The sequence below is a fragment of the Rhodamnia argentea genome, chromosome 8 (assembly GCF_020921035.1).
Source record: "Rhodamnia argentea isolate NSW1041297 chromosome 8, ASM2092103v1, whole genome shotgun sequence".
Classification (NCBI taxonomy): domain Eukaryota; kingdom Viridiplantae; phylum Streptophyta; class Magnoliopsida; order Myrtales; family Myrtaceae; genus Rhodamnia; species Rhodamnia argentea.
In genome coordinates this window covers 17,618,696-17,644,170 of record NC_063157.1, presented here as the reverse complement: position 1 = coordinate 17,644,170, position 25,475 = coordinate 17,618,696, and the positions used below count along the sequence as shown (strand labels likewise).

Genomic DNA, 25,475 nt, shown 5'->3' with positions numbered 1-25,475 from the left:
CTTGGGCATAGTAGGGCGTCGAATGAATCATCTTGATACCCCTCGACTTAGTAAAATCCAGTATTTCTTGGCCTGTGAAGATTGTCCCTTGGTCGGCAGTGATAGTCTTTGGAATCCCAAATCGATGAATAATTCGCTCTTCGATGAACTCCCTAACTGTTTTTCGTGTCACGCTTTTGTACGACGCCGCTTCGACCCATTTTGTGAAGTAATCTGTGGCCACTAAAATGAAACTATGCTTCTTCGACGAGGGAGGATAAATTTTCCCTATTATGTCCATTGCCCAACCCCGAAAAGGCCACGGCTTGATAATTGGGTTCATCGGTGCGGCAGGTACTTGCTGGATTGGTCCATGCCTTTGGCATGATTGACACCCTTTTGCGTAGTCAATGCAGTCTTGGGTGATTGTTGGCCAAAAATATCCATGTCGCCTTAACAACCACTTCGTTTTCAATCCAGCCTGATGCGCACCACAGATCCCTTCATGGACTTCTATCATGACTAGCATCGCTTCCTCCTGCCCCAAGCACTTGAGAAGCAATCCGTCGATTGTCTTTCGATACAACTCGTTGTCGATCAATAGATATTTTAGGGCTTTTCTTTTGAAGTCCTTACTTGCGGAACCTGGGTTTTTCAAGTAGTTTACCAAATGGGTTCTCCAATCTTGTTGGCCGTTGGTTTCTCCTGAGCTTTCAGATTGCTCAATCATCATTACCCGAGCATCTATCGATGGTAAGGTCCTTACCTGGGTAATGATGTGGTCCGCTAGTTCCTTCGATATACGATATCCCGACGCCATTTGAGCCAATTCATTAGCTTCTGAATTTTCACTCCTCTTGACATGGATTAGCTCGTATTCGACGAATTTCGACAACAATTCTTTTGCCAGGTGATGATGTCTAATAATGTTTTCATTTAAACATTGATACTCACCATTTAGCTGTTTGATCACCAGCTGAGAATCACCCTTCACTTTAATTGACTTGATCCCCATGTCAATTAAAACATTCAATCCCACGATCGGGGCTTCATATTCGGCTTGGTTATTTGAGCATTCAAAGTCAAGCATGAATATGAGTTTTGTTTTCTGTCGAAAAGGTGATATAACCATGATTCCTGCGCCTGCTGAACCGGATGCCACTGACCCATCGAAATATAATATCCAAGGTGCAATACCAAGATAATTTTCATCATCCTCGACTTTTAAACCTGAAGGGTATTCGGTAATGAAATCGGATATTGCATGCCCTTTTCTTGCTTTGAGCGGCACATAAACCAAATCGATTTCTATCGGAGTGAACGCCCATTTTGCAATCCGGCCCCCTAATGATTGGCCTGGACAACATGTACTTAATCACGTCCGTTTTGCAAATTACATGTACCGTAGTCGGCAGCATATAATGCCGTAATTTTGTACAGGCGTAGTACAATGATAAACATAGTTTTTCGATGGACGTGTATCTCGTCTCGGCATCGTTGAGCATCCTACTTAGGTAGTACACGGCCTGCTCTTTCCCATCATCATTTTCTTGAGCCAGCATACTCCCTATCGTTGTATCAGCGGCCGATAAGTACAACTTCAGTGGCCGTCCCGCCTTTGGTGGCATCAACACTGGTGGCTTGATGAGATACTTTTTTAATCTGTCGAAAGCCGCTTGATGCTTCTCTTCCCACACAAACTCTAGCTCATTTTTCAATTTGAGCAACGGGGAGAAAACTTCGATTTTTCCTGACAGGTTAGCTATAAAACGCCGCAAGAAATTTAATTTCCCGATTAACATTTGCAGCTGTTTTTTATTATCAGGAGATGGCAATTCTAAAATAGCCTTAGCTTTATTCATGTCTACTTCTATACCTCTTTGATGAACCAAAAAACCAAAGAAATTGCCAGCTTTTATTCCGAAAGCACATTTCAAAGGATTCATCTTTAACTTAAATTTGCGCATTCTCTCAAAAGCTTGCTCTAGGTGGTCCAAATGACTTACAGTGGTCTGTCTTGACGATGACGTCATCGATGTAGACCTCCATGAATTCCCCAATCATATCGTGGAAGATGTAATTCATTGCCCTTTGATATGTAGCACCGGCATTTTTCAATCCGAAAGGCATGACGACCCATTCGAACGTACCAATGGCCCCGGGGCATCCGAATGTTGTCTTGTGAACATCCTCTGCCGCTATAAATATCTGATTGTACCCGGAATGTCCGTCCATGAGGGACATCATTTCATTATTGGAGGCCGAATCGATCAACATATCGGCCATGGGCATCCGGTACTCATCTTTCGGGGTGGCCGCATTGAGGTCGCGGAAATCAACACACACTCGGAGTTTGCCATTCTTCTTCTTGACAGGCACGATATTCGACAACCATTCGACATACCTTGCTGATCTTATGAATCCGGCCGAAAGGAGGCGCTCAATTTCCTCCTTAATCTTAAAGATTACTTCGGGAGCGAACCTTCTAGCAGACTGTTGGTGAGGTCGAAATCCCCTCTTAATTGGCAATCGGTGCTCAACTATGCTTCTCGATAGGCCGGGCATTTCATGGTAATTCCAGGCAAAACAATCTTTATATTTCCTCAATAGGTTTACCATTTGAACCTTGTATCGTCGATCGAGTAGTTGGCTCACATAAGTAGGTTGAGGGCAGGCCTCATCTCCGAGATTGACTTCTTCCAGTGGGTCTTGAGCTTGAATTACTTTGTCGTCCTCCTTAATTGGGGATTCTTCGAAATCTAGAATGCCATCTGCAAGCTGTCTAGCTTGACCATTTTGCTCGGCCCTGTAGGCCGCATACCTCTTAGCGAGGTTTTGTGCATATGACTGATTTTCCATCGGAAAATTGGTCGATTGGTTCCACCGGTTCCTTTCTCGGGATCCACTCGGTGCTCCCTTTGTCGAAACGGCAAAATGCAATGTCTCTTGAGTCCGCCTCGGGCGGCTTAGATATGCGAAGGCAATCATCTGGCATCACTTTGTCCCGGCCGGATATACGGGTCCAGGTAACACAAGTTCGAGGATTTGCTTTTACATATTCCACTTTGTCCCCATTCCAAAATGCCAGCATCCGGTGAAGTGTTGATGGTACACATTGGTTTCCATGTATCCAATCCCGTCCCAACAGCAAGTTATAAGACCCGTCGGCGTCGACGTCGCAGAAGGACGTCCTCGATGTTTTAGATCCGACGGTCGGGTCGGCGACATATACTCCCTTTACTTCGATAATCTCGCTAGTGAAATCGGACAACCGTATATTCGATGGGATTATTTCGTCATCATTCCTTCCTATTTTCTTGAAGAAGCGGTATGGAATGAGATTTAGCGTTGACCCCCCATCTACGAGTACTTTCATTACTGGCCGCCCGTTGATCTTGGCATTTATATTGAGTGACCTCAAATGATTTGAGAGATCTTCCATGGGTTTTCCGAATTCCATGGTTTCTTCATCGCTGAAGCAAAACCGAGCCCCTTCCTTTTCTTGCGTCGTTTCCTTGTCGCCGCCATCAGCTGAGGTCGACTCAAGTCGAAACTCGTGTGGTAATTTAACTCGTACCATACAAGAGCTTAGAGGGGATACTGACCTGCTAACAAGGGTTTTAAACCGGGATTTAGACGTATATGTTTTCTGTGGCTTTGTACCCTTGTCCTCTTTTTCTTGAGCTGGGTGTGTCTCTTCCGGTCGTCGCCGCCAAACCATATTTCTTGTCCTCCGCAGTTTGGTGTGGTTAGGAGCTATTGGCATTGACCCATGACTTGCCGGAATCTCCCGTTGCCGTAGTATGCGGACCCTATTCTTTCTTTGCACCCTTCTCTTCTGAGTTCGGGTCAAGATTTTCTCCTTTTCTTGGTCCTCCGTCACCTCATACCACGATCCCTCTACAGGGTTGCCTGGTATCTTAAGAGTGCGTCGACGATGTGGCTCATGGGGGCTTCGTCGAAAATTTATGTTGAACTCCTTTCCCCATCCATAATGGATTCTTTCTTGAGGATGTGGGGGTGGTGGACCATAGCTCACGTAATAATCGAACTTGCCACTTGGCTCACCTAAAGTACCAATTGTAGGGTCCCCTTCATCGTATCTTTGCTTAAATGACTTATAAATTCTCCGATGGTTGGGATTTCTCCGAGGTCTAGCACTTTCTATGTGAAAAGGCGTCTTGTCTCTCCGACTAATTCGACCGCTCTTTTGGTACCCTTCCTCGGGTGTACTCATGTTTCCCAATTTTCGTCTGCAATGAGCGCATAAATTTATTGACGTATGCCCTTTATTCGACTGCTTTAAAGACACCATTCCGGTCATTCTTGGAAAAGGATCGATGTCTACATCCATCGGGGGCTTCCCTTTGTCCTCGGTGAATTTGATCTTTCCTTGTCGAATCGCTTCTTGAATGTTCTTTTTGAGGACTAAACAATCCGATGTGTTATGGCTCCACGAATGGTGCCATTTGCAATACTTCTTCCCTGCTAATTCTTCTTTGGACGGTATCTTCTGTCCTTCTATTAGCTTGATTTGTCCGTCGGCCAACAATATGTCGAAAATTTCTTCCGCTCGATTCGCATCGAATGAATAATACACTGCCTCTTTTGCTTTAGCCATTATAGCCGACTTTTCTTTCATCTTTGCTGGCTTCAATGCTTGGCACGTGTATGGCTTGTCGATGGTTAATCGGGCGACGGCCACTTCGACAAGATCCGCTAATTCTTCGTCGAAATCGGGTGGCTCAACGAAACTTACATCTCCTCTTCGGGTATGCCTCTTGTCTTTTTCCTTGAGCAAACTCTCATGCTTTGTTGCCATCGTGGATAATTCGAACAGATCTGCACATGGATGTCCCACCATCCTATCTCGTATTTCGAATTTCAACCCGTTGAAGGCGAACTCGGCGAACGTCTTTTCCGGTAAAGGAACTAAGCACTTGTTCCTAGCCCGTTTGAACCTTGCAATAAATTGGTCGACGGTCTCGTTTGTCATTTGCTTCATTGTTGACAAATCCGCTACTAACAAGTTCGACACCGCTCTTTGAAACTGGCCATGAAACAAACGTTCCATCTGCTCCCATGTTACCACCGAATTGGGTGGTAGTGCGGTATACCATGTAAAGGCTGTCTTTGACAAAGATAATGGAAAGAGCCTTAATTTCCAATGATCCGCATGTGTAGCATCTCCACATAGTGCTAGAAAACGATTGATATGTTCATACGTGGGTTGATCATCCTCGCTAGTAAAAAGTGTGAACTCGGGTATTTTAAACCCTCTTGGATACGGGATCGTATCCATCCAATCTAGGTACGGTTTTCGGTAGACATTAGCCCGGTATCCTACCATTGGGTCAATGTATACGGGTGCCTGGTCGAACATTGGCTGATGATACTGCGGTTGATATGGCATTTGATATCCAGGTTGTGGTGCATGATACATGGGTTGCATAACAGGCTGAAACATAGGCTCGGGACCTGGTGGTTGTAGAGCCCGATTCATCTGGCGATATCCAGGCCGTATGGCCCGATGTCCAAACCGCCCTTGCCCCCTAACTTGGGGAAATTGGTCCCGCCCCCTAGCCTACCATTGCCCCCTAAAGGGTACTACCCCCCGATTTTCGATGATCATGGGTACCGGTTGTTCATTGACAGGGACGGGGTTATCTTGGGCGGCAACCTCCCGACGAGCAATATTCTCGTCTTGTCGAACAGGGTGTCCCGGAAACATAACAGTATCCGCAGGTATATCTTGTCGAATAGGATGTCTAGGGAACATACATGTGTGCGCATTTACCGGGAGGTCTAGGTTCGTTGGCCGGTAACGCCTCCCCTCGTTGCAGAATCCGCGCAGGTGCTAAAGGCTGAGTATTTTGCCTCGCAAGGCCTACATTTGGCGGTGTCGTTCTTGGTAACCCGCCACTTGTTGCTGGTACGAAACCACTCCCTTCTTGAACATGAGGTGGGTTAATCGTAATCCCATGTTGTCCCGTAGCACATTCGTGATATGTGTTGATGATTAACGGCCTGACAACCTCGGTCATTCGCTGGACCATGTGATCAGCAAACTCGTTCTAGACTTCTTCGATGGTACGTCTTATCGATGTTAACATGACAGGTGTCATTTCCGGATTTCTCCTTGGCTCCTCGACGTTCTTTCGAGAGACCTCGACGTCCTCTTGATGGGCCGTGGATGACTCCATTCGTTGTATTTCTTCCTGGGGTTCGTCTCCACCACCGTCTAAGTTGTTACGTCCTCGTGTGCGTGGCATAGCACTTCTCTCGAACCGACACCAACTGGTCCCACCGGGCGTGCCAAAAAAGATTGTTGCGCGTCGAAATCCTTCGACGGGGCTTTGTTGGTTATGGGTTCTAGGCCCAAAATGACTATGGCCCAAAAAGGGTTACTTACGCGAGAATCTTTTATCGAACTTAATCCGTTCGTTTTCCGAAAAGGAGTTACGGGTCGGTTTTGGACAGAGAGTGTCAAATGCAGTAGATTTACACAAAAGGCGCGTTACAAACAGGCTTTCGACAACTTCGACGGCCCAATATGCGCAATAGTAACAGTATGTAACAAATTTCGACGCGACCCTGGAATTGAATCGACGGGATCGGGGAATGATGTAGGACACAATGCTGGAATTTAATCAACAGCACCGGACGGGGGATTGTAGGACACAATACCGGAATTGAATCGACGGTCTTGGACAAGATGGGTGAAGGGTGCAATACCGGAATTCAATCGACGATCCTGAACCTAGTGAGTAGACGTCGGAATCTAATCGACGACACCTAACTTTGGATATGATGCTCGCCGGAATTGAATCGACGACGGGAATCTAAAAACTATAGCTAGGCTAGACTAAAAGGCTAAGAGCTAGTTTGAAAATGCAAGTGTTTTGGATTTGTTGTGTGTGTGTGTATCTTGCTACTGCGAGGTATTTATAGGCAAGCTCTTTGGTAACCGCTGAGCGGTTTCTTCCTTTGGCCCCACGCTTTGCTCTTTTCCATAAGCCACGTGGATGACGGTTTCCCAGTTTTCGCGCATTTTCTTTTTACCTCGTGGGGATTACCGCCAACCGCCTCGATCGTGGCCTCCCTCCGCGCGCTTTTTCTTGCTCTAGAAGGAAGTGGCGCCAGAGTTTACCCCGACACGTGGCACCTTTCTGATTGGTACGTACCTTGCTCCGGTGTTCCTTCCTGTAGCTGATTATCGCTTCCTCACGTGCTCATCACGAGTCTTTCTTGGATTATTTTAAGTGTCAATTTTTTTTGTTTTTTCTTTTTTATATTTTTTTTTTTTTTTTTTTTTTTTTGTTGGGCTTGTTTTTCTTTTTTTTTTTTCCTACACACTCCTTTTTTTTGTTAAAAAATGGGGGAAGGGTCCAGAAATAAAAAATTAATTTTGTTTGGGTTTTATTTATATTTTTTTTTTTTTTTTTTGTTTTTTTTTTTTTTTTTGGGTATTTTTTTAAAAAAAAAAACAATGTAATGGAGAACGTCCTAATTCCTAATAGCTGTTGTGAATGCATAAATGAGGTATGGACATCGTTGTCACCGAGTCTGTAGCACCAGCTCGATCTTTGCTCTTGTTTAGAAACTTCCCATTAATTAGGGAATAGATTAGAGGGATCTTACTATATATTTCCTGTTGTTGGTGGATGGACAATATTTACTTAAATTCGTTTCCTAAAGAAAGTGGAACAAATCTCTTCAGTTCAGTTATTCTGATGTATCAAGTTGGATTGTTTGAATTTGTTTTGATAACTTGAATCAATGGCTTCTTGCAGACATGTGTGCCTGCAATTTTACCTCCTCTAAAAGATATATATCCGGGAGATATAGCAAGCGATCTTAAAGTTAAAGGTACTTTCTATCATCAAAAGCATGTCTAGTTTTCCCTACACAAGACAATCTATCCTAGCTGAGTGTTGTTGTTTCATTATGGTTCTTATTATCCGAACATGTCTAAATTTCTCCACTCTTTCTTCTCCACCAGAATATCACCCTAGTTGGTATAATAACTCCAGGTCAACATATAAAAAATAAAATGAAATCGAAGTTTTTCGACACTTAAGGCATTCCTTCTGTCGCTGTTTGGACCCTGAACTCTTTGTTTGTCACGCAATAGCCTCTAAATGGTTTAAAAGTTAACAAAATATGCTGACATGATATTTCAATGAAAAAACTATGTTAGATTATTCAGTGAAAAACCACATTTTGAAGCTTGGGGATCCAAAATGCCACTACTCCATAGTCCGAAGGCAATCCGCGGTTTCCCCTTTTCATGAGTACTTTCGTAACGCCTAACGTCCTCTTTCAAATCATAACACTTTTCCTCTAGATTGTATTCCTCTCCTATAGCCTCGGTCGGCCAATTATGGGAACTTGTAGGTATTTGGGGGTTCTCCCCACAAAGAAAGAATGAGTGTACCGTTAACAAGATGAAACATGCGAAGAGCCGTTTCAAAGGTTGCTGTTTGCATGTTGGAGGTTCCAAGGGTTTGGGTTAAACCATTGTTTGCTGTAGTTTGATAACTTATGTGAGTCAACTATGAGATGATTCAGTGGCAAACTTGGTCGGCAACATTTGGCAAGTGTAAGAGCTGATGTAGTCCGGAAAATTATCGAAACTTGCGCTGCTAACATAGCCAAGTGGAAATCCAACAGATACAGGCCGGTTAACCTATGTTCCTTGTCTGAGCTTTCAGTTTCCTTCTTTTCTAAGGTAATAGTTGACAATATAATTCCCCATGAAACTCCATACAGTTCTGGAGAAAAGAAAGATAACGTAGAATTGATACTTGCTCTGCCTAAATTACTTTTTCATTCTTCAGAATCATGTTTTTCTGATCCCTTGCTTTTGACCAATGGCTGATGTGATGTTAGTTCTTATGATATAATATGACTCGTATGGAAACTTTGATGTGCAACATGCCTCGTCTTATGCGTGTCTTTTGGCAGTTTTCGGACATAAGTCGGAAGGCTAAAAAGATCTGGGAATTTGCCCCTACACAGGAAAGTGGGAAGCGCTAAGCGGCAATATGAAATGGATGCCTCAGAATTATGCGATCTTCGTAATTACCGTTTTGCGCTGTTTCTTCGTGAAAGTAAAAACAGAAAGTAAAATCAACAGCTACTACTATCACTTCTTATTCATCATTCGTTTTCTCCTTTTTGTCTTTTGCTGATTGGTTAGATTGAGGATCCATTTGAGCAACCACTGAACGCTGCAAGGACTATTAAACCAAGCCTTTTGAGGAAGATATCCGAAGCATTCGAGACTACGTATGGAAGTGTTTCATCAACTTATCAAACTGAGGCTTCTTTGCTTCCTGGATTGGCCAGGTCGCGCGTCTTGAAAGCTCTTGGGAGGACGCCTTCTAGAGGTGAGAGTCACGGTGGCAACCATAATTGTCACATCCCGATCCTTAGGTACACCACAACCCTACCAGATCGCCTCAAGTCATAAATGATAACATCTCAAGTACGCCATCGACCCATACATTTTATCATTTTAGTAAGCGCATGCGAAACGTACAACTCCCAGACGACAATTCAAACAACAGGGATAGGAAAGCAGGACAGTCAACAACAGCAGTCAACTCAGCAAAAGACTAATTCATTTTCATTAGCAGATAATCTTTAACCGTACAGAGCTTAACATATACAACCCCATATTTTGGGGCGGCTCTCTAGGACCAGCAAAAAGACAGGTGGGTTGGGGCAAGGTTAAAGTCATATCTACTACGAAAGAGAGGTCACGTCACCCTTGTCCACACATCTCCCAAAAATGTCTCCATGACCACGGCAGCTCATCAAAAATACTCGGGCATAGGCACGTAGTTCAGGTCGTCAAAGAACAGGTCGTACTCAAGGTCCACTACCTCCACGTCGGGTGTATCGATGTCCATCAAGTCCTAGGTTTCGGTCCTAGGAATCGCGGTAGGTGGCCCCTCGAATCCACGGATCGGCTTATAGAGAGCATCACCGTGGTGCGCGAACCAGGCTTTGAAGCTGTGAGGCACTAAGTGCTCGAACCCCTCCTCTACCCATATGGTCGTTACATGATGCTCCCGGACCCGATCTGTCTCCGCGACCGGATGGTACTCAATATCAAATAACTAGTCGAAAGGGACTCCGAATAGAACCAGACGAGTCTCCATTACCTAAGTCCCGAAAAAGGGTCAACAATAATGGGGTGAGAAATAGATCTTAGTGAGTCAACGCCTAAGCTTGGTCAGGGCGTTGGTCCACTTAGGGCGGCCTAAACATGCAGCACAAGTAGATAACGGATCAATAGCATGCGACTAACGCTACGCTCTAACTACAACAGGAATAGGTACAACTCAGCAATATATCCACAATCACATGCAGGTTTACCACATCTTGGTTCATGCATAATGTAATACTCGACACGACTCAATAGTTAATTCAACCAAGACATACAACTAGAACACCCAAACAACTTACACACACAGAAACCTACACATATTCCGGTTATTAATGGACATTCAGCCCGATACACTAAACGGTTGGTGCCTACGCACTAGACACTTGGTGTTTAGCATACTAAATAGTTGGTGCTTTATTGGCATGACCAAGCATCGTTCCATTAATTCGGTAATGGCGACTGTTAAACCTTGTGATTTCAATCAACACGACATGGCATAACAAACATTCTTGTAAGGTGCATCAGTCCATCACAAGCCGCAACCGGTATCCGACCAACTCGTAGTCACAGATTGACATGCATCTGACAAGTGGTATGATTCCGATCGACACGGCATGAACTTGTCAAGAAACCATCATATGACTATACAAGCACACCGGATAACCAGTCAAATCTTATCTTTTGCATTTAGTCAAATGCTGACACGGTCGTGCTTAAGGCTGGGCCCCATGCCATTTTTCATGCTCAAATATACAATTTGATTTCACATGTGATCACATGAATGCATAATTAATCCACCGACTATGTATCCGATACAAGGTGATTAATTCTCGTATATAAATAATATATACACAACCAATACATACAGCGATCAACAAATAATCACCCATCAATCAATTGATAATAATTATTAATTATTAATTATTGCGGTTCTGATTAATTAGCTTGACCGTAATTAATTAATCCAATTAAAATTAATTAAGTCCATCTTAATTAATTAACCCAACAATCATCAGTCCACTCGGCTTCAACTAACTAACTCGCTCGCGATCAAATCCAGTCTGGTCTACCACCAACTAGCCACAATCTAATTTAGCTAATTAGTGCTAATTTAACTAATTATGGTCATTTAACTTAGCCAGGGTCACTAATCTAAACCGATCACAATTAACTAGCTAATCCACTCCTAATGCTAATTAATCTATCCCTAAATATAATTAATGGCCTAATCGAGGGTTAGGAGTTAACTCACTCTAAACGATCCGAGATGACGAGGACTCTCGGCCACACAGGTCGTCGGCGTGGCGGGTGGAGCACACAGGGGTCCACGAAAGATCGCATGGACGCTAACGACGGTGGAGGTTCGGCGATGGCTCGAGGGGGTAGCGACATCCACGGGCAACGGTAGCACGCTGCTATGGGTCCTTGGCTCTCAACGATTCAAGGTCGGGGTTCACCGGTACAGGCTTGAGGCTCTACAGGGTGAGGTGGGCTAGAGGTCAAGCCGACAAGCTCGATAGGTGACAGATAGCTGGCTAGTAAACGGTACGGCTGAGGCGACCGGGAAGGGGGGAAAGGGGCTGGCTTCACGAGTAAGAAGGAGAGGATGAGGTGGTCGCGGGCTTGGGTTTTGGTCACGGTTGAGGAGAGGTGGTGTGGACGAGGCGTAACGGGGCTGGAAGTATGGCGAGTGTCGAGACGATGGACGACGGACGAAGGGCGACAGCGGCTAGTGGCGGTCTGCTAAAGTAGCGACATCCAAGGAGAGGGAGGGGTCGGGGTTGGTGGTCATCGAAAAGGGAGAGTGTAAGCGAGAGAGAGAGAGAGAGAGAGAGAGAGAGAGAGAAGATGAGATAACAAGATGTGCTTGGTGGTTGGGAGAGTTGATAAGAAGGGGGGCCACTAGAGTCACATCCAATTTGAATATTTTATCCTATAGTGCATAATATCCGAAGGTATTTTGGGACTAGTTGGTCATTTGGCATAAACGACGGAGGGTATTTTGGTACTTTCAAGGCTAGGGCTTGGTCGGGGCTAGGCTTGGGCACGAAGGGTCTCGGTACTACTACGCAACGACTAAACTACCGGAGCTTCAACTATTCCGATCGATATCTTAAGGATATCCAATTATCGTATCTGAAATTCTCAAAAATTTAAATTTATTTTTCAGGCTAGAATTCATGATTTAATACTTTCATTGAATCCGGTTATCTTACAAACATCAAAATTTTGGGACGTCACAACTCTCCCCTTAGAAAATTTGGTCCCCGAAATTACACCTCTGTTATAACCCTTCAAAAGGAAAATGATAACTACTCTTTATAATGTCTTTACGCTCCCAGGTTGCTCCTTTTGTCTCATGGTGTTGCCAAACCATTTTGACCAAAGATATCGTCTTGTTTCGGAGTACTTGCTCTTTCCTATCCACAATCTTTACCAGGCCCTCCATGTACGATGCTCGCTCATCCAACTTAATCTCTTCAAAACCCAACACATGAGCGGGATTAGGCTCATATTTCCTCAACATCGACACGTGAAAACCGTTATGCACCCGAGCAACTCTCGACAGTAGTGTAAGACGATACGTCATATTTCCTATTAGTTCCAAAATTTCAAACGGTTCTACATACCTTGGGATTAACTTCCCTTTTTTGCCAAAACGAGATGTCCCTCTCATAGGCGACACTTTCAGAAACACGTGATCTCCCACAGAAACTCCAAAGGTTTATGCCTCCTATCGGTGTAACTTTTACGGGGTCTCTGAGCTGTTCCAAGCCTTTCTCCGATAACTTTGACGGCTTCTAACGATTATTGTACCAACTTGGGGCCAATGATCTTTCTTTCGCCCACTTCATCCCAACACACTGGTGTCCCGCAAGGTCTGCCATATAATACTTCGAAAGGTACCATTCTAATGCTCTACTGAGAGCTGTTATTGTAGGCATACTCGACCAGATGCAGCTATTCCTCCCAACTGTCCTTGAAATCCAAAATATAGGCTCTCGGCATATCATCAAGCGTCCGAATCATCCCTTTAGGATGGCCATCTATCTATGGATGATAGGCCGTATTGAACTGTCGCTTCATTCCTAACGCATTATGTAGGCTTTTTCAAAATGTGATAGTGAACTTGGGATCATGATTTGAAGTGGTCGTCACTAGCACTCCATGAAGTCGTCTTATGTGTCGCGTATACGGTTCTGCGGGAAAAGTATGCTAGAAGTGCCATAACTTTTGTACGGCGTTCACTTGAGTGCCATAACTTTCAAAACGTTCACTTAAGTGCCATAACTTTTAAAAATCGTTTACTTGAGTGCCATGTTGACGTGGCAACCGGAAAATTTGACGTGGCAGCTGGAAAAGTTACTGTAGCACGCCGGAAAAGTTATCGTAGATGCCGGAAAGATGACGTGGCACGCCGGAAAGCTGATGTGTCACGTCGGAAAAGTTCTTGGAGCACTCAAGTGAACGATTTTGCTCCGACGTAGCACTCAAGTGAACGATTTTTGAAAGTTATGGCATTTAAGTGAACGTTTTGAAAGTTATGGCACTCAAGTGAACGCCGTACAAAAGTTATGGCACTTCTAGTATACTTTTCCCTAGTTCTACATATCTATCTAAGGCAAAAACCTTCATCATTGCAATGAAATACGCCGACTTCGTCAATCTGTCAACTACAACCCAAATAGAATCATTTCCTCTTTGACTTCTCAGAAACCCATCACAAAGTCCATTGTGATATGCTCCCACTTCCATTATGGAATTTCCAACGGCTGCAGCAATCCTCCCAGCTTACGGTGTTGCGCTTTGACCTATTGGCACGTCAAATACTTCGCCACGTGATTAGCTATGTTCGACTTTATAACACTCTACCAGTAGTATTGCTTCAAATTCCGATACATTTTCGTACTACCCGAATGAATACTGTAACCGCTACGATGTGCTTCTAACAAAATCTCCTCCCTTAGACCTTCATCGATAGGTACACACAAACGTCCTCGAAACCTCGGTATTCCATCCTCGGCTGCTTGAAAGTTAACCATTCTCTTAGATGAGCCCTCTTGAAGGATCTTTTGAATGACGGGGTTGGTCGATTGCGAAGCCTTAACTTTAACCTGCACTTCAGCCTCCATCCTCAAAGTAGCTACGAGACTCGACAAACAGCTTACCTCTAACTTGAAATCCGAATCTCTCACTTGTTCAAGAAGACACCATTCTTGGACCTGTAATTGAGCAACCATTGATTTTCTACTTAGTGCATTGCAACCTTGTTGGCCTTACCTGGATGGTATAGGATCTCACAATCATAATCCTTAAGCGGCTCTATCCAGCGACACTACCTCATGTTCAACTTGTAACGCCTTGAAACTTCGACGTCCGTAAGATAACCGCACTCGGTTTAAGTCTAACTATGAATTCCAATTTGTTGAATAAAATTGGATTTTGAGGATTTAAGTGACGATGGTTAGATATTTTATAAGACGTCGGTCGGTTTATGTTAGACTTCGAAAATTTTAGCCATTGCGATGCGGGATCAAGATTCTCACGCCCAAGCCTAACCCCGATCGAGCCAAGCCTACGATAAGGCCAAACTATCCTCTATCCAAGACGCCAAATGCCCAATCGGTTCTGAATTGTGAATTGACCCTTTTGCCTCTCCATTCATTCACAAGAGACAAATCAATTCAAATTTGGTGGGTCCCTCAAGTCAACTCATTCTTACAACCCCACCACCAACCTATCAAGTCTTGGTCAAATCTCTCACCCGCTCTCTCTCTCTCTCTCTCTCTCTCTCTCTCTCTCTCCCCCCACATTCCCTCTTTTCCGCCCTGTACATCGCGTGACCTCCTCCTCCTTCCACCCGAACATCCTTCCTCATCTTCCCTTGGTTGTTTTACGCCACCACCACCACCACCGAACGCCTTTTCCCCCTCCATCGACCTCTACTCGCCACCATCACTACTCCTCCTACCGTCGCGTACTGTCGTAGAGCCGCGAAACAGCTCGGGAAGCCGACGACCCCTATTTCTGGTTCACCTACCATGTCGACCCTTGACCACCCCAAGTGACCCACCTCAACCTCCGTCGTCTCCCGTGGCCGGTGGTAACCCTTGGACATCGGTGGAGCCCCGAAAATCAAACCCCGACGTTGTTCCCTACTCTGATATAATTCCCCTATTCCACGCCCCAGCTCTGTCCAGCTTTGTTTTACCACCTCCCGCCACCCTCTACCGTGGTCGCCGCCACCCTCTGCCACTCCGAAAGCCCCCTAGCCTTGGTCGAGCTTTCTTCAGCCCTTAGACCACCCAAGATCCCTCAAACCAGCCCAAAACTCAACTATCCCTTGTTCCCGATACCTCATCCGCCCTGTTTTTCCCCTGTTTCGAGTTGTACAGCCCTGATCGTGGCTATCTCGAGCTACTTGCTACTCTCTCGAGCCCCCAACGCCACTGTTTCGAAGTATCACAACCTCACCCGTCCACCCATAGCCGAGCATTGGAGCCCGGGGATCGAGTTTGACCGTGAGTCGTCGAGAGTCCGCCGAGCCGAGCCGAGCCGCTGTCGTCGTTGACACCCAAGCTAGTTTAACTTGTGTGTTAAACTCCTAAACCTCGATTAGGGGTCTATTTGCTCTTAGGGTGAGTTAAGTAGGTCGTTAGGGTGTTTAGGCGGTTTAATTACGGTCAGTTTAGTAAGAAACTTAGTTTAGGCTAAATGATTGTAATTAATTAAATTAGTTGGATTAGATAGGTCGGCTGTGGCTAATAGGGAATTAGAATTGATTGATTGAGATTGTTTGATCGCAAACGATCGAAAGGTTAGAGACAAGTATACGATCGTTTGTTGATTGGAATTGGAATCGATAGCGTAATCGACTAGCTTCGATTGATTAATTGTCTCTTGAATTGTTTGATTTGAATGCGTTGATCGATTGCTAATTGTCATGGATATTTGTTTTGGGGGCTAATCACCTCAAGTTGCTTGAAAGGTCAGTCGATAAAATTGTGCATCATGTGACCATGTGTGAGATCAAATGCATGTTTTGGCATGAAAAGCGCCTTGGGCCAAGTCTTTGAGCATGCATGAATGAGCACTCGACTAAACTCAAAAAAATGAAAAGGTTAGATGTTGAATTGCTTGAGTGGTCGCGTAATCGAGAATCCCGATAATCATTGTCTTCTAATTGATCAGTCTTGATAATCATTATCTTTTGATTGTTGGATGCTTATCAGTAATTGTCTTCCGGTTGTTCGTTTGCCGAACGTAGCTTGTGAAGGACCAAAGCCTTTATAGGAATTCTAGTTAGCTTCGTGCCAAGTCGACAATCATTGTATTCTAGTTGGTCGAGCGGAGTCACATAGACTATCAGAAGCCGTCATCGGAAGTAAGGGACAATGCTTGGTCCTATTAGAAGAGCACTAAGCGACTAGTATGCTAGACCTACGGTTCGTACCTGTCTTGATGGAATTCATGTGGTGTCCCGTGTATGCAAGTTGATATAATACCTTGCCGCTTGTTATCTGATGTGACTGCTGAGTCAAGTCGAGCATTGCATTATGTATGGCTGAAGACTAGTAAGTTGCATGTGGTCGATCTATATACTTGATGCTTTCGTGGTTGCTTGGTAGAATACTCTGAGCAAATCAACTCCCTAGCCATGCTTAAGCGTTCACTCATTGAGATTTATTTCTCACCCCATCATTTAAGCCTTTCAAGTCCCAAGTGATGGAGTGACCTGTTCGATCTGATTCGGTGTCCCTACTAACTAGTACTTTGATGCTATCCACCATGAGGAAGTGCCCTCGGGGCGGGTGCGGGAGCAACATGTCACTCGGATCTAGGTCGACGAAGGGTTGCCGTACCTAGTGCTGCATCTCTTCAAGGCCTGATTTCTAAATGACCATGGTGTGCTTCATGGCCCACTACGGGAATTTGAGGGACCGTTTAACCCATACCTTTACATCCCCTCTTGGGATTCTATGGACTTGGATACGCCGAATGGGGAAGAAATGGACCTCGAGTTTGATATGGAGTTGAAGCCCTCTTCTGGTCAAAGGTCTTGGGCTTAGGCGTGATAGCCCTCTTTGTTTTAGCCATGTTTATGTCAAGGCGAGGGTGATTGTGAGATTTGTGGAGTAGGCGAGAGTTTAACCTTACCCTACCGTGTATCTTTTTTAAGTCGTAGAGAGCTGCCCCAAAGTATGGGGTTGTACATGTTTGTTAGTAGCTCTGTAAGGTTAAAGATCATCTATTCTTATTATGAAAACGAAAATGTCTTTTGCCCGATTGACTGTCCTGTTTATTTCCTACGTTGATGTCCATGTACGTTTGATTGTTTGGGAGAGTTCACGTTTTCGCATGCATAGTAAGTTCATAGGTCGATAGTGTGCTTGGAATGCTATCCTTCGTGACCTGTGGAGATTTGGTAGGGATGTTGAGTGCTCGAGAGTTGGGGTATGACACAACTCCTTTTGAGAGAACAGATACTTCAAACTATAGTGATCGGTATACATTTGAAACCTTTCTCCAACCAGATAGTGCCTCTAGATCCGAACGGCAAAAACCACCGTGACTAACTCCAGATTATGCATCGGGTAATTCAACTCATGGGGTCTTAACTGACGAGACGCATAAGCAACTACTCTTCCATGTTGCATCAGAACACAACCCAAACCTCTCAATGAAGCATTAATGTGGATCTCGAAATCTCTAGGACCAGACAGTATTGTCAAAACAGGAGCCGTAGTTAGCTCGTGCTTAAGCTCTTGAAAACTACGCTAATACTTGTCTGTCCACTCAAACCTCGGTCCTTTAACAATCGCATCAAAGGTGAGACTATAGCAGAAAACCTTTCCACAAAACGTCTATAATAGCACGCTAAGCGTAAAAAACTTCGGACTTCAGTTACTTTGTCGATCTCGGCCAATCCATGATTGCTTCAATGTTAAATAGGTCTATAGCAATCTCTACACCAGAAATCATATAGCCTAAGAGCGCCATACGAGTTAGCCAAAATTCGCACTTACTGAATTTTGCAAACAACTGATGCTCCCTAAGCGTTCCCAAAGCGGTCCTTAAATGCTGCTCATAATCCTCCAGACTCCTCGAATACACTGGAATATCGTCTATGAATATGATAACAAATCGATCTAAGTACTCCTTGAACACCCTATTCATCATATCGATAAAAGCAGCAAGAGAATTTGTTAGAGCAAACGGCATCATAGTAAACTCATAAATGTCCATAGGGCATCCTAAATGCTGTTTTCGGTATATCCTCCTTCTTAATCCTCAACTTGTGATATTCCGTCCGTAGATCAATCTTGGAAAATACCGAAGCTCCTTGTAGCTGGTCAAACAAATCGTGTAACCTCGGCAATGGGTACTTATTCTTAACCGTCGCTTAGTTAAGCTGCCTATAATCCATGCACAATCGCAACGATCCATCCTTTTTTCTCACAAACAACACAAGTGCTCCCTATGGCGATGCACTGGGATGGATATTTATCTTGTAACTCCATCTGCACTTTAAGCTCCTTCAATTCTGACAGCACCATCCTATATAGCGCCGTAGAGATCGGTTCCGTCCCAAGAGCTAATTCAACCACAAACTCTATTTCCCTGTCCAACGGCAGCCCCGGCATTTCTCGTGAAAAGACATCGGAAAACTCACACACTACAGCAATGTCCTCCATCATTGGTTCCTCAACTAACGTGTTAATCATAGTCGCCGGGTAACCTTGACAACCACTCCCTAATAGACGAGTCGCTTCCAACGACGAAACTAACGTAGTTGAGGTTCCTCCTCGACCTCCAACAAATTCAAAGCTAATTCCATCTAACGAGTTAAATTGGATTGCTTTACGATAGCAATCCATCGTGGCCCTTTGCTCCATAAGCCAATCCATACCAAAAATCAGATCAAAATCAAACACCTCTAACACAATCAGATCTATACTATCCCCATGACCACTATCACCAACTTACGGTTAGGATAACATATTGCAGCCACTATACTATCCTTTAACGGCATAGAAATCCTAAAAACAGTTCCCAACAGTTTCGGACTCAAACTAACTACCTCAACAAATTTCTCAACAACAAAAGAATGTGTAGCTCCAGGATCAAACAAAGCATATGTAACATGATCGTGTAAGACGACCGTGCATGTAACGATCGATGAATCCTTCCTATACTCACAAGGGACAGTAAATATCCTTCCTTGCGCTGGGAGCCAATTCTGGTTATTATGGGGTACAATTCCTCTCGGGCGACCTCTATGTTGCAGCGGTGCCTGCCTCAACATTTGCCTCTGCAGACATTCCCTCACTTGGTGGCTGTGCTGGCCACACCAAAGCAGGCTCCTCCATGAAATGGACACGGGGTAGACCTATGGCTTTGATGGTACAAATGGCATAATTCTCCTCGGTTAGGCACCAGCTTACTTACAACTCATCTCTGGTTAAGCGGAATGGGGTACTTCCCTCCCGACATCGGCCTCTTCACAAACGATCTGTCATTCCCGCTCGAAGGCGTGAATCGCGATTTAAATATGACAACCTTCTCTACCAAGTTTCGCTCCACCAATTGGGCTCTCTCGCATGACTCATTGTAGTCCTTCGATTCAGGCGGCACCGGTAAATCATTGATCTCGGGCTTCAGCTCATCCCTAAACCTCCTTGCCCTATCAACAGAGTCTTCCACCATCTTTGGCACGTACCTTGACAGCTCAACAAACTTGGCTTCTACTGATCCACTATTAACTAATTCTAGCACGGACGTAGGAACTCTGCCGACTTCTTGCGCAGTCCGATAAGTTCTTGCTGTTGAAGGCTTCCATGAAAGTATCCCACACCGAAACTGTACCCTCGGGTAAAATCCTACCTCGGGAGGCTTCCCACCAAGTGTTGGCATTCACCTGCCGTTGGTATGAGGCCGGTGTGACCTTGTCTTCCTCCGAATACGTAAGCGGGGCAAAACCTTCTCCAGATCCTTAACCCACAAGGTGGCAGCCTCGGGATCTCCGATTATGGAGAACTTGGGCTGCTTTAACTTTAGAAACTGCTCCACCAACTTGTGTGCCTAACGTCCTCCATTTCCGTTTCTAGCTAAATAGTCCTCGCGGAGCAACAATAGCAGCAACGGCAGTTTGGTTCCTCATTTGCTACCCAACCAAGTCTCCTAAGGCTTCTAGTGCCTATAGGATCCCATCCACTCTTGGGTCTTCTCGAGCCGCCCTTCCACGAGGCACCTTCCCACCATGGTTGCTCATTTTATAGGTATCGTACGGAACCCCGCTCACCTCAAAGCAATGGGAGATGAGAATAGAATCTACGGCTTAAAGCTTAGGTAACAACTATATGCACAGGGTTTTCAATCCTATTAACTATCCCAAATCCCAATACTCCTTATCACTCTAGAGCAAAACTAGATGGATCAGGCTGACTTTGCTCCGATACCACCTTGGGCGGGGTTGTCACGCTTCGATCCTTAGGTACGCCACAACCATACCAATTACCTCGGGTCATAAAGAACGACGTCCCAAGCACGTCATCGACCCATACATTTTATCTTTTTAATAAGCACATGCGGAACGTACAACTCCCGGACGACAATTCAAAGAACGGGGATAGGAAAGCAAATAGCCATCAACAACAATCAAATCAGCAAAAGACTAATTCATTTCCATTAGCAGATAATCTTTAATCCTACAAAGCTAAATATATACAACCCCATACTTCGAGGCGGTTCCCCAAGACTAGCAAAAAGATAAGCTGGTCGGGGCGGGGTTCAAGTCATATCTACTACAAAAGAGGGGTCACGTCACCCCCATCCACACATCTCCCAAAAAGGTCTCCACGACCACGGTAGCTCATCAAAAATACTCGAGGTGTAAGTACGTAGTTCGGGTCGTCAAAGATCGATTCGTACTCAAGGTTCACTACCTCCCCGTCAGGTGTAAAGATGTCCTTCGGGTCCCAAGTTTCGATCTTATGAGTTACGGTAGGTAGCCCCTTGAATCCACAGATCGGCCCTTAGAAAGTATCACCGTAGCATACAAACCAGGCTTTAAAATGATGGGGTACTAAGTGCTCCAGCCCCTCCTCTATCCATATGGTTATCACATGATTCTCCCGGACCCGATCCGTCTTCGAGACCGGATGGGGCACTAAGTGCTCCAGCCCCTCTTCGGATGAGTCTCCATTACCTTAGTCCCGAAAAAGGGTCAACAACAACAAGGTGGAAAATAGATCTCAATGAGTCAACACCTAAGCTCGGCATACGGCGTAGATTTGTTCAAGGTAGCCTAAACATACAGCATAAGTCGATAGCAAATCAATAGCATGCTACTAGCGCTACGCTTTAACTACAACAGGAATTGGTACAACCTAGCAATATATCCGCAACTACATGTAGGCTTACTGCGCTTTGGTTCATGCATATGCAATACTCAACATGACTTAACAATCACTTCAACTAAGACATACAACTAGAACACCTAAACAATTTACATGCACGGAAACCCACATGTGTTTCGATTATTAATGGCCATTTGGCTTAGCATACTAGACAATTAGTCCCCGCATACTAGATAGTTCGTGCTCTACTGGCATGACCAAGCATCATTTTATTACTTTGACAACGGTGACTGTTAAGTCGTGTGATTTCGACCGACACGGCACCGCATAACAAGCATTCCCGTAAGGAGCGTCGGTCCATCATAAGCTGCGGCCGGCAACTGACCAACCTGGCATCACGGATTGACGTGCATCTGATAGGTCGTGTGATTCCGATCGATACGACACGAACTTGTCAGGAAACCATCATATGACCACACAAGCACACCCGACAACCGGTCAATTCTTATCTTTTTCATTTAATCAAATGATCACGCGATCATGCTCAAGACTATATGCCATGCCATTTTTCATGCTCAAATATGCAAATTGATTTCACATATGGTCACATGAATGCACAATTAGCAGGTCAATCGGGTCTTTCCCTGTTGTTCTATTCCCACCATGAGAAAGAAGGGCGGACAAAGTATACCCAGCGCTCAACGGATCCGTTGCGAGTTTTGTTGCCTTGGTAGGGAACCTGCACGATCTTTTCCCCTATTGTATTGAGAAAAAAAAAGAGGTTAGTACTACGGCCCTCTATTGTTTGATCCAATATTGACCAGGGCCCCAGCTTCTATATTATCCACTAGACTTTGTATCTGATACGGGGTGATTAATTCTTGTATATAAATAATATAAACACAACCAATGCATACAACAGCTAACCAATAATCACCCATCAATCATTCAATAATCATAATTCAATAATCATAATTCATTAATAATAATTAATTTTTCTGATTACGGTTAATTAGTCTGATCGTAATTAAGTAATTCAATTACAATTAATTATGTCCATCTTAATTAATTAACCCGGCAATCATCAGTCCACTCGGCTTCAACTAACTAACTCACTCGCGATCAAATGCGGTGCAGTCTACCACTAACTAGCCACAATCTAATTTAGCTAACCAATGTTAATTTAACTAATTGTGATCATTTAACCTAACTAGGGTCACTAATTTAAATCGACGACAATTAACTAGCTAATCTACGCCTAACGCTAATTAATCTATCCCAAAACGTAATAAACAGCCTAATCGATGGTTAGGGGTTAACTCACTTTAAATGATCCGAGACAAGGGGGACGTGAGTAGCATTGACACAACGGTGGCAGCGGCGAGGACTCTCGGCCACACAGGTCCTTGGTACGGTAGGCGGAGCACATAGGGGTCCATGAAAGCTCGAGTGGAGGGCAACGCCGGTAAAGGTTCGGTCACGGTTCGAGGGGGCGGCAACAGTCACGGGCAACAGCGGTCCTGCTACGAGTCCTTAGTTCTTAGCGATTCAAGGTCGGGGTTCACGAGTACGGGCTTGAAGCTCCGCGGAGCGAGGTGGGCGGAAAGTCGAGCCAACGAGCTTGACAAGAGATAGATAGCTAGCGGGCAAACGGCACAACGACGACGGGTGGAGGTGGGGGGTGGCGTTAAGGGTGAGAGGGAGAAGAGGAGGAGGAGAAAGAGAAGGGAGAAGAGGAGGTGGTGGTCGCGGGCTTGGGTTCGGGTCACGGCTAAGAGGGGGTAGTGTGGACACGGCATGATGGAGCTGGACAGAGCAGCGACGTCCAAGGCAATGGACGGCGGATGGAGGGCAACGGCGGCTACTGGTGGTCGACCGGAGTAGCAAGGGCCAAGGAGAGAAAGGGGCTGGGGGTGGTGGTCATCGAAAGAGGGAGTGGAAGAGAGAGAGAGAGAAGATGAGGTGACAAGATGTGATTGGTAGTTGGGGGAGTTGACAAGAAGGGGGGCCCACTAAAGTCACATCTAATTTGAATATTTTATCCTCTAGTGTATAATATCTCAAGGTATTTTGGTCATTTGGTATTTTGGGACTGGTTGGTCATTTGGCATGAACGATATAGGGTATTTTGTTACATTCAAGGCTAGGGCTCGGTCGGGGTTTGGCTCGAGCACGAAGGGTCTCGATACTACTATGCAACAACTAAACTATTGGAGCTTAGACTACTCTGACCAACGTCTCAAGGATATCCAATTATCATCTCTTAAATCCTCAAAAATTCAAATTTATTTTCCAGGCTGGAATTCATGATTTAATACTTTCATTGAATCTAGTTATCTTACAAACATCAAAATTTCGGGATGTTACAATAATAGGGTGAACTGTTTAGTTGTATCTAATGTCCCCTCATCATCATAAGTATAATAGCAATTTCAGAACATGAGTCTGCAACACTGGGGTATGGTCCGGAAAAGTGTGACTAGCGGTGATCGGTTCCAAGGTGGGTCGGTTCCCACCTTAAAACCCGGAACTTATCTAGTTAGGGTGGGTTCCCGGTCCGTGGAACCGGAAACCGACCTTGTTAACCCTAGAACCGGACCAAACCGACCGGACGAGAAACATAAGTCAATCTGTACATTGTTTATTTTTCTACCTTTGATTTTTTTTCTTTAAATTTTTCTTGTCATAAAATCAACAGTTTTCAATTCATTTTACAAAGAGCGAATGTTCAAAAGATTATCTGCCATAATAGAAAATTATCTATTAGGTTATTCACTATCGAAGTTATCATTAAAAGAACCCTTGCAGAGTAGTTGATTAACTCTATGAAGTGCACAAATACTTTGTTTAAAATGGGAATAGAAAAAGGAGTTCAAAACAAGAGTTATGAAATAACAGTTGAGTTTTTCTTCTTGCAACTATTTGACTTCTTGTTGAAAAAATAATACAACAAAAATCCAGCGATTCTACTAAAGAAATGCAGGATTTCTCTTTGCATCATGCTCTTATGCACTTGAACTCACTTGAACTCACACTCCTCCGGAGTTCACCTAAAAAGGATACCAAGGCAATAGGAGGACTTCATTGTGCTTAAATGGGCCGCTCTTGGAATTATAAAGTCAAACCTCACATTCTATAGTAACATAAGGCCCCCTATGTTCCTTTTCATTAGCAGAGTGTCATTTGTATGTATGTAACTTTTTTTTTCTTATATGTGAAAAATTAATATTATCCGGGTGGATAAATACCAACACTCTACATGTATATGTAGATAGGCTAGTTCTGTCGGTCCGGTTCTTTACAAAGAACCCGAAATTGGACCAGTTATTGTCGTATACAAATTTTTGGAATCAAGAACCATATCGTTGTTGCGCATGTACACTTGAGAATGGCTATAAACTTTATTTTTTATGAACATCGCCCGACAATTACTTTGTGATTATGTTTCAATCAAGTTCACACAGCAAACGAGGTGCAATTGAAACCATTCAAGTACCAATAGAAAACTTAGGATGCACAGTTCAAACTTCATGGGGACCACTTTTGAAGATTCTAATTGTGATACCCTAAATCGTGCATATATACGCAACACTTAGAAACATATTTTATTGGTAAAAGCTTTTCTGAAAAGGTGGGAAAAATAACAAACCTATAAAAAAATTAAAATTTTTGCGGGCACTTATACATGTGTGGAACAAACAATTTTTATGTTTTGAACTTTTGCTAAAAGCGATCTCAAAATTACGAAAATAAGTTTGATTGGTTAGTGGAACAAAATTCTAGATCTGAGTACGTAACAAATCGGCATGTTGATCAAACCTTTAGCCAAACAAAATAATATTGAATTTCATGAAATTAATGTCAAATTAAAGATATGAATGTCTTTTACAAAACTTATGAAGAACAATTTTTGAAAAAATGTGCGCAAAGAGGTCATATAATCCATGTAACATGCAAAG

At 44.2% G+C, this 25,475-nt stretch overlaps 1 protein-coding gene across 5 annotated transcripts in view; it reads left to right on the top strand.

The window, feature by feature from the left end:
- The window catches only part of LOC115730414 (protein HESO1-like), a 73,436-nt gene extending 49,348 nt beyond the window's left edge, over positions 1 to 24,088 (top strand). Inside the window, exons 6-9 of one of the 5 annotated variants that reach the window (XM_048284410.1) lie at positions 7,773 to 7,848; positions 8,580 to 8,710; positions 9,182 to 9,392; positions 23,885 to 24,088. In XM_048284410.1, coding sequence (XP_048140367.1) covers positions 7,773 to 7,848; positions 8,580 to 8,710; positions 9,182 to 9,392; positions 23,885 to 23,934 — 468 coding nt within the window. In that variant the 3' untranslated portion in view covers positions 23,935 to 24,088. Of the gene's footprint in view, positions 1 to 7,772; positions 7,849 to 8,579; positions 8,711 to 8,946; positions 9,393 to 23,884 lie in introns of those variants that run through there. The other 4 variants (XM_048284415.1, XM_048284413.1, XM_048284412.1 and 1 more) reach the window with 4 other exon arrangements.
- Positions 24,089 to 25,475: the final 1,387 nt, after the last annotated feature.